Source organism: Drosophila grimshawi, unplaced genomic scaffold (genome assembly GCF_018153295.1).
Source record: "Drosophila grimshawi isolate 15287-2541.00 unplaced genomic scaffold, ASM1815329v1 contig_1369, whole genome shotgun sequence".
NCBI classification, from domain to species: domain Eukaryota; kingdom Metazoa; phylum Arthropoda; class Insecta; order Diptera; family Drosophilidae; genus Drosophila; species Drosophila grimshawi.
Window position 1 is genome coordinate 1,695,699 of NW_025062891.1, and position 13,872 is coordinate 1,709,570.

Consider the following 13,872-nt stretch of genomic DNA (forward strand, 5'->3'; position numbering starts at 1 on the left):
ACAAGTCGGCAACACTGGTAACAAGTTTACCAAGGAGTGCTTTCGACTATCGATAACTTTAACTGGATGCAAAGCCCAAAAAAGGCCAATCGAAAGTTTTCTAAGGACGAAGAGCAAAATAAGTTTTAAGCATATTGTTAAGTAAATTAGTTATGTAAATAAGAAACTTATTTGAATTCTGAAGGCATTTGGGACGCTAAAATGATAATACCCGCCACAAGGATATTCAAAGTATCGGATCTAACCGCAAAAAGGCTAAAATGGCCGCACTATATACGATTAATCGATGTTTGACGTACATCGCTAGCAAACTTATTGATTAACAAAAAAAATATATATATATTTACATAGTGATGTTTAAGTCTTAAATATACAACACCATCATTAGCTAATAAAGATGTATTGTGTAATTTTATTCCTAAAGTTTCCATTCAGTGTATTTTAGATACACACACATACATGCACACATGTAGGTTGATCGATTGAAGGTAAAATTAAGGCATGGTTAAAAAATCAGCAGCTGCTCAGCAGTTCATATTATGTACATATTTGTTTGTTTGTTCATTTGCACATACGCAAAAACATGCAAGAAACTTTTTTGGCTTCCTGCTGAGTCATTGAGCTAAAAAGCGGCCAACGATGTTGGCCAGTGTGCAAATTAGCAATAAGAATACAGCTAAACAGCTGCTGTTAAGTTTAGGCAGGCCTTCACAAGAAAACACTAATAAATATATATATAATATAAATAAGTATGTTTTCAATCTATTGTCATGCCAGGTACAACAACATCTGAACTCGTAAAATGGCAAAGAACACATTTAACATCAGTCGGAAGCATAAAACATATCCAGCCAATTTCAATGTGGAGTGTAAATCACAATTGTTAGATGAACAAGAGAATGTCAAATTAATTGTCAATAGACGAAGTGCAGTTGTCTACCCCAAAAAATGGTCATTTCGTTGTAAATGGCACAAAAAGTTGGCAATAACCTTAGCACTTATTGTAATTTGTATACTGATTATTTTCGCCTATACAGATATATTTCGAAATAAAATATTTTCGATATTTCTGTCAGATGGATTCGACAAGGTGACAAATATTGGAAAACTGCAGACAGGCTATTACTATAATAATAATAAGCAGGCAGCTGTCGCATTAAATTCAACAAATCATTCAAATTTGAAATCAATGCAATATCTACTGAGTTATTCTCCGGTCCAACTGAACCTGAGCACACATCTGAAAGCATTTTCTTCCAACTACAATATATTTGTTATATACACCAAAGAGAACTATCGTCTGCATATGAAGTTTGATTTGTTTGCACATAGCCTGCTTAAGCATACAAATGCTCAATTGCATTTACACATTATAACCGATAAGAAGAGTGAAGTGTCTGTATTGGAAATACTTCAGAGGAAAATTCGAAAATTTAAGCGAATATTAATCTATACGATGTATGATGTGAAAATCTGTTCGGAGATAATACAAGATATAACGGATAAGCTGTTGCCATATTTTAGTTCATCGCCCAATTCATATTATTCGGATTCGTTATTTTTCTTATCACTCGGTTTGCATCGCATTGCTGATAAGAGTTTAGATCGCGCTATTCTTTTTGATTGTGATATTGTTTTTCGATCGGACATACGGTTACTGTTTGCAGAATTCGATCGATTTTTGCCACATCAACTTTTCGGATTAGCGCCGGAATTAACGCCAGTCTATCGACATATACTCTACCGTTACCGTACACGATTCCCGAAATCAAATTTCGGCAATCCATATAATCCAATACAATTAGGAGGAAAGAAAAACAATGAAAATAAGTTAGTATCTAGTCGCAATCGTGATCGTCATGGTTATCCTGGCCTCAACTCTGGTGTGGTACTTATGCTGCTAAATCGCATAAGAGATTCTAAAACATACATCGAGATGTTAACGCAATTTGAAGTTAACCGATTGGTTGCAAAATATTCGTTTAAGGGTCATCTCGGAGACCAAGACTTTTTTACACTGCTTGGCTATGAATATCCAAATTTGATATACAGATTAGACTGTGTCTGGAATAGGCAGCTGTGCACCTGGTGGAAGGACCACGGCTATAGTAATCTATTCGATGCATATTTCCGATGTGAGGGTGTTATCAAAATGTATCATGGCAATTGTAATACGCGTATTCCAGAGAGATGAAATACAAACATTTCATTTAATAAAATACATTGTACACAAAAAACTAAATTTGGCATTAAGTCACTTTTTTGGTTGAAACGGGAAGCTTTACAGGTATTTCTTTAAAATTTGGTAAGTTATAGTTTTTTTCCAACTAGTCTTCCTGCAGTCCAAGGATCTGGATGATATCACCTATTGGCTTAAAATCACAGGAATTGGACTTGACTCACTTTATATTTGTCTTAAGAATTAATAATTTATCAAGATAAACTATTTGTAATTTTGATCGGAGTTCGCTTAAAAATTTTAATTAATTTTAACATTATTGGGACTATAAAATTGTTATCTAGTTAATCAAAAAGATTGATAATAACTAATTTATGTAGCAAGCAATCATAAATAATTTGTAAATCAACAATCAAAACGACGACGCACGATAAATGTATAAAATTCGTGTCACGCAGGAAAACAGGAAACACGGCCAACCCTAATCTGGGAAGATTCCATTTGAAGCCCGACTACAATGTACTTACTTGATCTATACTTTGAAAAATAATAGAATGCTTGAATTGATAGGTATACTCTAATTATACATGTAAAGTTGTTGCTCCGTCTCACACAAAACAGATATAGACAAATATGAGTGATTCACTGGATTAATGAGCTGTACGAGTACACTATTATTTTTATAGTATATATATTATAAGTTACAAATACTAAGTTATTATTGTGCTTCAACTAATCACCAAATTGACATTCAAGCGAAACGGCCTTACGTTTAAAGTCTAAAGCATCAAAGTGCATATCTACTTAAGTATATATATATATACATTTACATGCATATGTACATATATATATACCCAGATACGTAAGTATGCCATACATTGTATGTATATACCTGAGTATCTCCGTATATCAATCTGTCTGCCGTTGACCACGTATAAAAGCAATCACCATTGAAATCGTCGTTAGTTTGTTCGAGTTTTCTGACTACTGCACAACTGGTTTCTGGTGTCAGTTGAAGCATTCGATTTTTATTTGAAATCTTAAATAGTAGGAGCGGCGTACAAAAGGTAATATTTGAATTTCAATTAGTTACTTGATAATTTATACTATATACTTTATGAAATATTTATTTTTGCGCAATGTTTGTGATGTGTTTAGCCAATTAATAACGTAAACAAATGCGAAACTACTAATGTGCATATATTTATTTTGCGGCTGGATAAATTAGTTAAAATGTGGTTTACTGTGTGAATGCGAATTAATATTAATATGCGCATAAATCTAAAAGCTTTTAAAGTTCAAGTTCTACAAAGATTGGCGTCCAAAACTTGATTTTCTTTATAAATCAAATCAAAATCAAGTACGTTTATTACGCAAATCAAGATTTTCACTGGAAATTTACCAAATGACCTTCGTATAGTTTAAAATACATGTTATTCTCAATTTGTTGTTCGCTTGGTTAGTTTATCTTCTAAATCAAAAATGTTTTTCAATCCGTAACTTTAATTTCGATAAATTATTTGTAATATTTGGTAGGCTCTTCAGGTAAAAGTCGATGTTAAGAAAGAATCAGGCTAGCAGAATATCTACGCGAATTAAGTTTATTTTAATTGATAACACAAAACAAATGTCGAAGAATTTTCTAACTATAGGATTTTTCTACTAATTTATTACAATTAAATTAATAATTTGTATCTATTTAAGAATTGTATAACTATTTTCCTTTCAAACGTGTTCATTTATAGATTCAAAATGAAGGCAACTTTCTTGCTCGTGACTCTGGCGATAATAGTATGCGTGAATGGCGACGAGAAGTATACTACTAAATATGATAATATTGATGTAGACGAAATATTGAGATCTGACAGACTATTCAATAATTATTTCAAATGCCTCATTGACACTGGAAAGTGCACTCCCGAAGCAAAAGAACTTAAGAAATCGCTACCTGATGCTCTGAAAACCGAATGCAGCAAGTGTAGTGAAAAGCAAAGACAAAACAGCGACAAGGTTCTTCGACACATCATCGATCATAAGCCCGATGAATGGAAGGTTTTGCAAGCCAAATATGACCCCGAAGAGGTTTACAGTAAACGCTACCGGGCACAAGCCAAGGAAGCCGGAATACACATTTAGATCAAAACAACTTGTTCGAAAAAAATGCTATTAGATCAAACATGTTTTTATTTTATAAAAAGCTACTGTGATGGACTCTGGAAAATTATATCTAATTAAATTTCTAGTGGAGAAATTTTAAATCCATTGTGTAGCATACAATTAGGTTAAATGGTGAGAACAAAGTTGTGTAATGTATGCAAATAAAAAAATTTATTGTTTATGAATTTATCGTTTTTATATTAACAGTAACACATTTTTTTTTAAATACTCGGACATAAGAGAATGCTTAATATTCTGACCCCACTCGCAAAAAAGGCAAAAAGAAACAAAACACGTTTTTATCAATTAACTTATTAAAGGTCGCTATACAGCTGCGACCCTACAAAACTGATTGATTTGTAGACTTGAATGTCCGGTTTATATAACATTTTTATTACATCAAAATAAGTAACAGCTTTCACGTGTTGCTGTAAGTACATACTTTTTGTTAAGGGGGGTTTAATGTCCGGTGCGAACTGAAAGTCAAACACAGTTCGCTGACATTACAAGCAAATCTAGCGAGATTGACAGTAAGTGTTCAAAAAGAGCGGCATTAAGCATGAATCATAAATTTTGAAGATTCTCCGTAAGGCCTTACTGTGCCAACAAAGTCCACATCATTTCTGTCAATTTGTTGCCCTCAGGTAATTAAAAATAGCATTAAAATAACCCAAATACTCATTAAAATGAATTTCCATTTCCCTTGTTTTGTGCAACAATTTTTTATCTGTCAGCCAACAACTGTGATGTACAAGAACTCATCTTTCCAAAGTTACATCAGCATAGCTGCCACGCTGAATACATCTTTGCAAAGTTTGGAACTACATCAAGAAAAATTATTGATGATTGCTGTAATTTTACGGTGCATTGACTTTGCCCAAAAAAAAAAAAAAATGGCAAAAAAACATCAACTATTCATATAAAGAGTTAATTTACAATTTGTTTTTTTTTGTTTTGCACGTAATATCTATGCGAAATTCTCGTGCGTTTTGACTGACATCGCTCTGTGTGATGAGCCCATAGAAACAGCGAAATTGAAAAACAAAACCTATCGAGTAATAATCGAAAAATATCACTTTCGTGAAAATCAATTCATCGAGGTCTGTTCATCACTAATACAAAATATAAACAAGGCCACAGGTAATCAAAATTATTAAATCTGATTTATTCTATATGAATAATATTTTATTTTAATGTCAGTTTCTAATACGTTTGGTTAATGTTTTAAGAATTTGGACTATGGCAGTTAATTCTTCTACACTCTGAGGCTAAAATTAGATTCGGAACGAAAATGTTTTTGTCCATTGCCCCCCCGTTGATGGACTTTGAAGATGAGCTCCTGTGGATCAATCAATTAAATAATCAGAATATAACAGTTCTTTATGATAAATCAAATTATGTTACGCCCAACACAAAGTTGTTGATTGAACAAGCTTTCATCCAGCCACTAAGTCTACAAGATCAACAAATCCTCTTTGACGATCTACAAAAGCAAAATAGAAATATTGCCCATCAATATGGGCTGACACCGGCCAAAGTACGTATTTATATGCATATGTCTTATTTGAAAGGCATTTGTCTAGTATTATTATTGCCTATAGCTTCCTCAGCTGGTTGAGAACAATCCTCTAATTTCAATTGAAATTCTGTTGAGGCTAATGTTGAATACCGACATAACGGAATATTTTAACATTTTGGTGAACATGGACATAACGCTACATTCAATGGAAGTGGTCAACAGGTGAGCGAGCTCATGAAGAGGATACTTTCCCAAAATACCGTGGATAAATTACTTGTTTTCTTTCAGACTGACTACATCTTGTCCATTGCCAACCGAGTTCATCCACTTATACATTAGTAATTGCATTTCCGCGTGCGAAACAGTAAAAGATAAATATATGCAGTCGCGATTGGTTCGATTAGTTTGTGTATTTCTACAGTCATTGATTCGCAACAAGATCATTAATGTTAAGGTAAGATATCCTGTAATATATAATTACGCGTAATGATACGTGCAACCAAGATATAGATAAAAGCTCACCGTTCCCTTTTTATTTGGCCTTTTAGGAACTATTCATTGAAATTGAAGCGTTTTGCGTTGGATTTAGTAAAATTAAGGAAGCTGCCGCTTTATACCGCCTTATTAAACACTTGGAAACTGGAGACACAATGCAAACTTCAAACTCGCTAACAAAGCAATAAGCAGATGACTTTCAAACTATGTGAATATAAAAAAATGAACATCTGAAGATTTGTATATTATTCTGACTGCAAATTAGGCTACTTTGCAATGCAATAGTTACTCTGACCGATTACATTGCATCTCTGTGTAATACATAATATATTGTCTGCTTAGTGGTGTTACCAAAGATTTGTGAAAGCGAGAAAATTTATAGTCTCAGTTCGCCGTGCTCAAACAGATAGACAGACATGTCTAGATCGATTCGACTGGTGATTCTCACTAAGATTTACATACTTTTGCACTTCATAAAATTCTTTTTGCAACCTTTCGAATTGTAAAATGAAATTTGGAATTTGGCAATATCATCATTACTTTTTAATTCTCATGTTCAGATATACATGTACATTTTCCTAAATTTTCATTTGTACGAGCAGTATTATATTTTCGAATAATAATAATAGTTGGCAATTAATAGCTTTGACAGCAGATGGTAAATGTGCTCAGTGTAAATAGCTTTATACATCGTAAACAAATTCCCAAGCGTTCTGCTAACTGCCGCTTTGTGTGAATTTCCTAACGATCAAATAATCAATGATGGGAAACGCTCTTCACGCAGGCAACATCAGCCATCACTTATGCAAACAATTATAATATGTCAAAAGATAGACGAGTTGAGGAAAAGTTCAAGGAAGTAATAATATATCATAGCTTAAGGCTTTGACGACGATCTTGGAGACTACGCTCTTCTGGCGCGCTTGGTGCTCCCTCTCAACAAAATGCTGGTTAATTCTTGATGTTGCTTTGTGGGAAACTAGAACGATCAATTTAAAACTATCGCATAGAAATATTGTGGAACAATATGAAAGCGGAACACTGATGTCGCATTTTCAGCATGACATCTTGTTATACGTTATGTGATAAATTGTGTCCAAAGTAAATTACCTAATAATACGCAGATATTTAAAGCGATGGTAAGCAAATATTTAATTATTTGCCTGCTCATAATAATCAATCATAATAAGTGCATATTAATATGCCATCTGCTGAGCAAGATTCAGCCGTTTGGAAACAACAAATGCTATGTAATTGTTATCGAAAAAACTTGGTGTGGAAACGTAGCGAAAAATTGAACGAATAGAAGAGATATCCGATAGTCCATTCATAAAAACGTGCTTCATTCTCTTGTTGTTAACCATTGGAACGAGCTCAGTTTGCTACTGACCAGTTCGTTTGCTATAACCCCCCAACCATATCTACCCTTGAACTTTAGCAGTGATTGCTATTATCAGCAGAGAGCAGATATAAGCGTAATGCATAGAGGTTAATACGAAAATTAATAGTATTAATTTAAAAAAAGAAAACGATGGCACCAAACGCAGCGAGACCTGTAGAGCGTTACGAGTCCAATAACCATGGCGTGAACGCTATTCTATTGGGCCCTCCCGGCTCGGGCAAAGGGACACAGGTGGGTTAAATAAGTACAAAATATATAAATGTGTGTTTGTGTGTGTGTTTATGTATACATATTTACTATGTTATGTAATCGAACAGTTGTTTTGACACTGACTTTCTCCTAGAAATATTTATGCATTTTCATATGAATATATGGCAAAGGTAAAATATGGCGGCAATTCCTGAAATTGTGGAAAAATAAAATTAGCTGAAAATGTGCGAATAGTTGGCGAAGGTGCCAAGTGTGTTAAATATGCACAGCAACAAATATATATGTATATTGTGTATGTAATTGTTATATGTCTGTATGTGTCATCAGTTGTGTGGCACCAGTTAATTAAATACTCTGTTATAGTTGTAATAAACCAAGTTGAGTTTTGAGTTTATTTTTAATGATCTTTTTTTTTAATGATGATTTTCCTAGGCTCCTTTGCTTAAGGAAAAGTTCTGCGTGTGTCATTTATCAACTGGCGACATGCTACGCGCCGAAATCGCATCGGGTTCGAAACTTGGCTCAGATCTGAAAAAGGTTATGGATGCGGGTAAACTTGTATCCGATGATTTGGTTGTGGATATGATTGATTCTAACTTGGACAAACCCGAATGCAAAAACGGATTTCTGCTGGATGGATTTCCCAGGACGGTTGTCCAAGCTGAAAAGGTATTCCTATCCTATTTAATAAAAAATATTTATGAATATTTAAATAAATCTTCAATTGGTTTAGCTTGATACGTTGCTTGACAAGAGAAAGACTCACTTGGATGCTGTTATTGAGTTTGCTATTGATGACAATCTGTTGGTCAGGAGAATAACCGGTCGTTTGATTCATCAAGCAAGTGGCAGATCCTACCACGAGGAGTTTGCGCCACCCAAAGTACCAATGAAAGATGATGTAAGTGAATTGATATCACAAAAAATATAATCTCAATTTAATGCTATATCTTTGACAATAGATTACTGGGGAACTTTTAATGAGGCGAAGTGACGATAATGCCGAGGCCCTAAAAAAACGCTTGGAATCGTATCATAAGCAAACGAAACCACTGGTTGACTACTATGGCCTGAGAGGATTACATTTTAAAGTCGATGCTGCTAAGAAAGCCAGCGATGTCTTTTCATCGATTGACTCAATTTTCCTAAGGAAAGCTCATGCAAACGCTTAAGCTCTAATTGGTTTTCCACTACAATTCATACTACTCTACTGCCTGTTTCATTTCGATAATTAACGAATAGTTTAAAACACTGAAAAGCAATTGACATCTGTTAAAAATTGATTTAATATTATTTGCGGCGCTGCAAATCTAATTGTACATTTTTAGAAATAAATACGGGTTTATACAACTATTCAAGTAAAAAGTACATAACTCAGTTGATATATATTCGTTTGCTTTCAGAAATTCCAAACGCAATCTTTTCTCGTTCAAAGTTCAACTCACAGTTGGGTAATGTTTTCATTTCCTACGAGTAACTTTCAAAGATTGGGCTTGCATGCATACGCTTCATGATAAGATAAGTGTCGACGCTGCTCGCATAGGACCACTTGTCATAGCAATCTAAATAAAGAATATTAAATAGTTTATGTAAGTATATCCAAAATAATGCTGTTAAGCATTACCAGTAGATAATTATTAACCGGGCCTGTCCAGGCAAACTTCAAATGTTATTGATCAGTTCTGAGACGCGATTTCTTCTTCACATGTTCATGCTAACTTGGTTTTTTGAGATGCGAAAATTGCCAACCGCCGTTTTGGGATTGTTTATTTCTTATTTCTTCCACTTACGGCCGAGTCTTGCCCTTCCGCACTAGTGCCTGTTATCTGACACATTCAGTCGAGATACATCATGTTATAATTGTTTATTGAATATATGTATTATAGTATTTGATTTGATTTATATTGTTTAAATTAAAGTATTGAAATTGTCGTTTCTTCGCCTGAACAACTGATGATTTCTTTCACACCTTTAACACGACTGGGTCTTAAAACTCTCTTCAACACACTCTCCTGGACGAGTTCCAGAGGCAACTGAAAGTCTGGCAACTTTAGCCGATCCCTGGGGACACTATCTAACTGCCTGCTAAAAGCTCCAGCGAAGTGTTGGTATCCCTTTTGCACATATATTTGATATGAATTGACTTTGATGTATAATATATTTTATTACATACATATTTGTGATTTTATTTTTTAACTATAATAATCTTACATATTTACAAATTTCTATAAAAGCGTACAACAACAATATTTTTTTTTCTGTCGTTTTTCTTGTGTTGAATTCATCTCTCGCACAATGGTTGCAAACACTTCATTGACATTTATTCGATCCTTTGCCGATGCTTCAATAAATGGACATTCCCAAAGTTGAGCCAAGGCATTACCTAAAACAAACAAATAACACAAATAGCATGTTTAATTGGGGGTTTTTTCATTATTAAAATATCAAATTATAAGTGTGTAAAATACTAAAATAATAATAATAGTACGAGAAACACGTCTTTTTTTATTATTTTAGGTTCTTGGCAAAGTTCTTGAACAGTTTAAAGTTTCCCTAACCCATATCTTATATAATATTAAGTGTTTGAGACAAAAAATCATCTTACCTTCAGCAGTCGATACTTCTCTCTGGCAATCCAAATCAAATTTATTCGCTACTAGCAATATGGGTGCTGGCTGGCTTCCTTTAACGCGAGTAATCACATTTTTCATACTTGAAATGTCCTTTAAAAAAAATACAAAAAATAAAAATGATTATTGCTATATTTTATATATATTATTATAAAATTCATGGAGTAAATACATTGTGTTTAAAATACCATAATCAATTCACTGCTAACGTATATTTGTTATTAAATTTTTTTAAATAGTTAATTACCTGAAATGTTTGATGGTTTGTCAGCGAATACATTACAATAAAGCCATGTCCATTTTTGATGTAGAGATCTCGCATAGAAGCAAATTGCTCAGTTCCGGCTGTGTCTAATATTTCCAAAACACAAGGGGAACTGTCTACCTGTAAATACACGAAAGAAAAATTCATTCAATTTAAATTTCTGTTTTGATTTTTCTTCTTTTGTTTATCTCTCTAGCTATCCAGATTTTGTCTAACAAATTGCAAAATAGGAAATATTTATATATTTTTATTAGCAGTGGATAAAGTTTTAGATTGCTTGCACCTTTTAAAAAAAAATATATAGACTATTCCTCGCTAAATCAGAACAGCTGTCCATAATATTACCGTAGAGCGGAACACATTTTCTCGAAGATGTGAAACGCTCTTCACACAGGCATAGCTATTAACTGCCTATAAAATGATTGATAAAATAAGCAAGTAAAACATGTATTTTGACGGTGAGTTGCATGCTGCTATTTCTGCCGTGTTTCACTAATAAACAAAAATACAGAAATCAAAATAGCGAATTCAGGGCTGTTGATGAGAATGGTCAATTATATATGCACTCAAAAGCCAGACGAGTTGTGGAAACTGCATTCGAAAATTTGGATACTTCTCAATTCAAATAAATAATGAATCATATTTTAAGAAATTCATGGATTTTATTTATAAATACTCAAGAAAATGGATTTGAAAACAAGCTAAATATTAACATTAAGTTTTTGACTGATTGGAATGACAATAAAAACTTTGTTAATAGTTTAATAATAATAATAATCATAACGCTCTGCCTCATTAAGCTCTCATGCTCCGCATCTTCATCAATTGGTAGAGCTTGGCACCCTATCTCATTTTTTTTAGGAAAACCGTTTTAATAAGGCAAATATTAAGGCGAATCTGGTCTAATTTTGTATTTCTACAAATAGGATTACACAAATTCTTGTCCGATAAAAGGCCAAAGCCGCAGTACTGATTACAGAGCAAAGCCTTTTGTATATGGAGTTCTTTTATGGAGTGGTCTGATGATTATGATTTTGCGAGATGGGATATCTTAGTGAACAAAAATTATATTCATACGAGAACAAATCTTTATATTATACCTATACGATATAATGATCCGATTCGGCCGGATACCATATATACTGCCTACAGCAAAAAGACCGATTTATTGAAAGTTTCATTAGGAAAGCTTTTAAACTGAGGATTTGGATTATTTTCAAAAATGTTGACTGACTCAGCTAAAGATGCTGATACAGAATACATACATATACGTATATACTTTATGCGGTTAGAGACGTCGTCATTAGTTTGTTTGCCAGCGGTTCTTAAAAGCAGCAAAAACAATTGTCGCCAAAGTTTTTGAGTTTCGTACCTAGCCCCTGAAAGTTTTTTTTACTACAACAACTCGATTTACGAATGAGTTTTATATGGAAGATGTATGATATGGAACTCCGATGCTTCAAAAGTGCTAAATTTGGTCAACATATCCAGGTAAACATTTTCAATACTTCTTTGTCAATTAATGTTGTTTCAGTTAAAAGTATTAAATTATCCCTGCTATTATCCGATTTTTTACATCGGCTTAACTAGCAAAATTACATCAAACCACCCCTAATGCAAAACTGGCTTGTCAAACTACCTGATTCGCTTAATGACTTTCATGTTTTTGCAACTAGTACTTCTGCATGCAGCGAGAAGTACTTTTGGGGTAGCAGCCAGGTTCAATTGGGTTGCGTCTGCACTTTTTACACATTTTTGCATTGCTTATAATGCACTTTTATAACCATCATTTTGTTGTATGAGTCGGTTACCGGTGTAAATTGCGTATATAATATATTATGTCTACACACACACACACACACACACACACACACACACACACACACACACTCACACACACACATATACACATGCACATATCTGATATGTACATGGGTGGTGCAACAAATGTGCCTTCTTTGTTTTGTGTTTATATGTACATCAATTTATCACCATTCAAATCACTACATTTTATGAGTCATAAATACATCGCTTAATAAGCATACATTTATCTAAAAATAACAGTTACTAGTTACTGCATTCCGTGAACACGCTGTATTAAGGAACTATTTAGTTTTCTTATTTTTTCTTTTATCAGTATTTTAATATCAACAATGCCCAAAAACAACATAAATACATGCAATTTTATGTATGGGGCCAAATGTATTCGTACACACACACATGCATACATATGCATATATATATTTATATATATAGATGTATATATATACAAGATATTTGTGTACATAGACACATATGTGCGTGTGTAAGTATATATTGTGCTGACAATATGTATGTATATAGAGTCTATATGTATTGTGGTAGCAAACCTCTATTTCCTTTCGATAGAAATCCTCGATAGTGGGATCATATTTTTCAATGAAACATCCCGAAACAAATTGAACAGTTAGGGCCGATTTACCAACGCCACCAGAACCAAGTACAACCACTTTAAATTCGCGCATGTTTAAAGCACTTGTTTATGATGTACACCGATTATTGTTCCAAAATAAAAATTATTATAAAAAGTGTTTACTGAGACGACGAATGAATCATGTGTATGGGCATTGTGCACAAATTGAATTATTATTACAAACGACAATAGACGCGGTATGTTAAATGTATTGTGAATTATATTTAATTATTTATTATAATTTTGATTGATAGGCATATTTTTTCTTTATATTATTAACGTCGACCACTTGCATTCGGAGAAAACGAGCAATGTACAGACTAGAGATGTGCGATTATTCATTTTCATAACCTGCTACTCGTCACTACTACTCACATGTAGGTAACTGTTAAAGTCACGATCACACAAATAAAACGCACAGAGTATATTTGATGTTACCATGACCGCTTGATAAAGAACTTATCGGCTTAATAATTACATCGTCTTCACAGATGTGAAGTTACTTTCCCAACACCATTAAATTGGCCCGCATTTAAAATTTTCACTTTATCCCTGTCCTCATT

General features: G+C 33.4%; 5 protein-coding genes across 7 annotated transcripts; 4 read left to right on the top strand and 1 right to left on the bottom strand.

Annotated features, from left to right (window-relative positions):
- Positions 1-345: 345 nt before the first annotated feature.
- On the top strand, positions 346-2,242 carry LOC6560070 (xyloside xylosyltransferase 1). 2 transcript variants are annotated; one of them, XM_001987024.2, is made up of 2 exons: positions 346-469; positions 778-2,242. In XM_001987024.2, the coding sequence occupies exon 2, from the start codon at positions 803-805 to the stop codon at positions 2,192-2,194; it is 1,392 nt and encodes a 463-aa protein (XP_001987060.1). In that variant the 5' UTR covers positions 346-469; positions 778-802; the 3' UTR covers positions 2,195-2,242. The 2 variants fall into 2 exon arrangements, with proteins under 2 accessions (XP_001987060.1, XP_032591418.1); XM_032735527.1 differs by having other exon boundaries at positions 395-488.
- A 903-nt stretch (positions 2,243-3,145) lies between these two features.
- On the top strand, positions 3,146-4,521 carry LOC6559466 (ejaculatory bulb-specific protein 3). Its single transcript, XM_001987025.3, has 2 exons — positions 3,146-3,246; positions 3,925-4,521. The coding sequence occupies exon 2, from the start codon at positions 3,932-3,934 to the stop codon at positions 4,313-4,315; it is 384 nt and encodes a 127-aa protein (XP_001987061.1). The 5' UTR covers positions 3,146-3,246; positions 3,925-3,931; the 3' UTR covers positions 4,316-4,521.
- An 894-nt stretch (positions 4,522-5,415) lies between these two features.
- On the top strand, positions 5,416-6,593 carry LOC6559467 (CCR4-NOT transcription complex subunit 11). 2 transcript variants are annotated; one of them, XM_043214365.1, is made up of 5 exons: positions 5,416-5,476; positions 5,537-5,873; positions 5,938-6,077; positions 6,144-6,309; positions 6,404-6,593. In XM_043214365.1, exons 2-5 carry the CDS (start codon positions 5,628-5,630, stop codon positions 6,536-6,538), a joined length of 687 nt encoding a protein of 228 aa, XP_043070300.1. In that variant the 5' UTR covers positions 5,416-5,476; positions 5,537-5,627; the 3' UTR covers positions 6,539-6,593. The 2 variants fall into 2 exon arrangements, with proteins under 2 accessions (XP_043070300.1, XP_001987062.1); XM_001987026.2 differs by having other exon boundaries at positions 5,427-5,476; positions 5,566-5,873.
- Positions 6,594-7,431: 838 nt separating this feature from the next.
- Positions 7,432-9,330, top strand: LOC6559468 (adenylate kinase). Its single transcript, XM_001987027.2, has 4 exons — positions 7,432-7,983; positions 8,395-8,631; positions 8,696-8,863; positions 8,925-9,330. Exons 1-4 carry the CDS (start codon positions 7,882-7,884, stop codon positions 9,132-9,134), a joined length of 717 nt encoding a protein of 238 aa, XP_001987063.1. The 5' UTR covers positions 7,432-7,881; the 3' UTR covers positions 9,135-9,330.
- A 788-nt stretch (positions 9,331-10,118) lies between these two features.
- Positions 10,119-13,652, bottom strand: LOC6559469 (ras-related protein Rap-2c). The gene is made up of 4 exons (XM_001987028.2): positions 13,227-13,652; positions 10,840-10,977; positions 10,568-10,685; positions 10,119-10,345 (listed from the first exon to the last, which is right to left on the bottom strand). Exons 1-4 carry the CDS (start codon positions 13,359-13,361, stop codon positions 10,188-10,190), a joined length of 549 nt encoding a protein of 182 aa, XP_001987064.1. The 5' UTR covers positions 13,362-13,652; the 3' UTR covers positions 10,119-10,187.
- Between the last annotated feature and the right edge of the window lie 220 nt (positions 13,653-13,872).

What these genes read in the sequence shown, in the direction of transcription:
- LOC6560070 (XM_001987024.2), top strand. Translation starts at nt 803, where the DNA reads ATGGCAAAGAACACATTTAACATCAGTCGGAAGCATAAAACATATCCA.
- LOC6559466 (XM_001987025.3), top strand. Translation starts at nt 3,932, where the DNA reads ATGAAGGCAACTTTCTTGCTCGTGACTCTGGCGATAATAGTATGCGTG.
- LOC6559467 (XM_043214365.1), top strand. Translation starts at nt 5,628, where the DNA reads ATGTTTTTGTCCATTGCCCCCCCGTTGATGGACTTTGAAGATGAGCTC. An exon ending in ATGGGCTGACACCGGCCAAA is followed by an intron (nt 5,874 to 5,937) that starts GTACGTATTTAT and finishes TATTGCCTATAG; the next exon opens with CTTCCTCAGCTGGTTGAGAA. An exon ending in TCAATGGAAGTGGTCAACAG is followed by an intron (nt 6,078 to 6,143) that starts GTGAGCGAGCTC and finishes GTTTTCTTTCAG; the next exon opens with ACTGACTACATCTTGTCCAT.
- LOC6559468 (XM_001987027.2), top strand. Translation starts at nt 7,882, where the DNA reads ATGGCACCAAACGCAGCGAGACCTGTAGAGCGTTACGAGTCCAATAAC. An exon ending in GCTCGGGCAAAGGGACACAG is followed by an intron (nt 7,984 to 8,394) that starts GTGGGTTAAATA and finishes TGATTTTCCTAG; the next exon opens with GCTCCTTTGCTTAAGGAAAA. An exon ending in AAGTACCAATGAAAGATGAT is followed by an intron (nt 8,864 to 8,924) that starts GTAAGTGAATTG and finishes CTTTGACAATAG; the next exon opens with ATTACTGGGGAACTTTTAAT.
- LOC6559469 (XM_001987028.2), bottom strand. Translation starts at nt 13,361, where the DNA reads ATGCGCGAATTTAAAGTGGTTGTACTTGGTTCTGGTGGCGTTGGTAAA. An exon ending in TCTATCGAAAGGAAATAGAG is followed by an intron (nt 10,978 to 13,226) that starts GTTTGCTACCAC and finishes GTGTATTTACAG; the next exon opens with GTAGACAGTTCCCCTTGTGT. An exon ending in AGAAGTATCGACTGCTGAAG is followed by an intron (nt 10,346 to 10,567) that starts GTAAGATGATTT and finishes TGTTTGTTTTAG; the next exon opens with GTAATGCCTTGGCTCAACTT.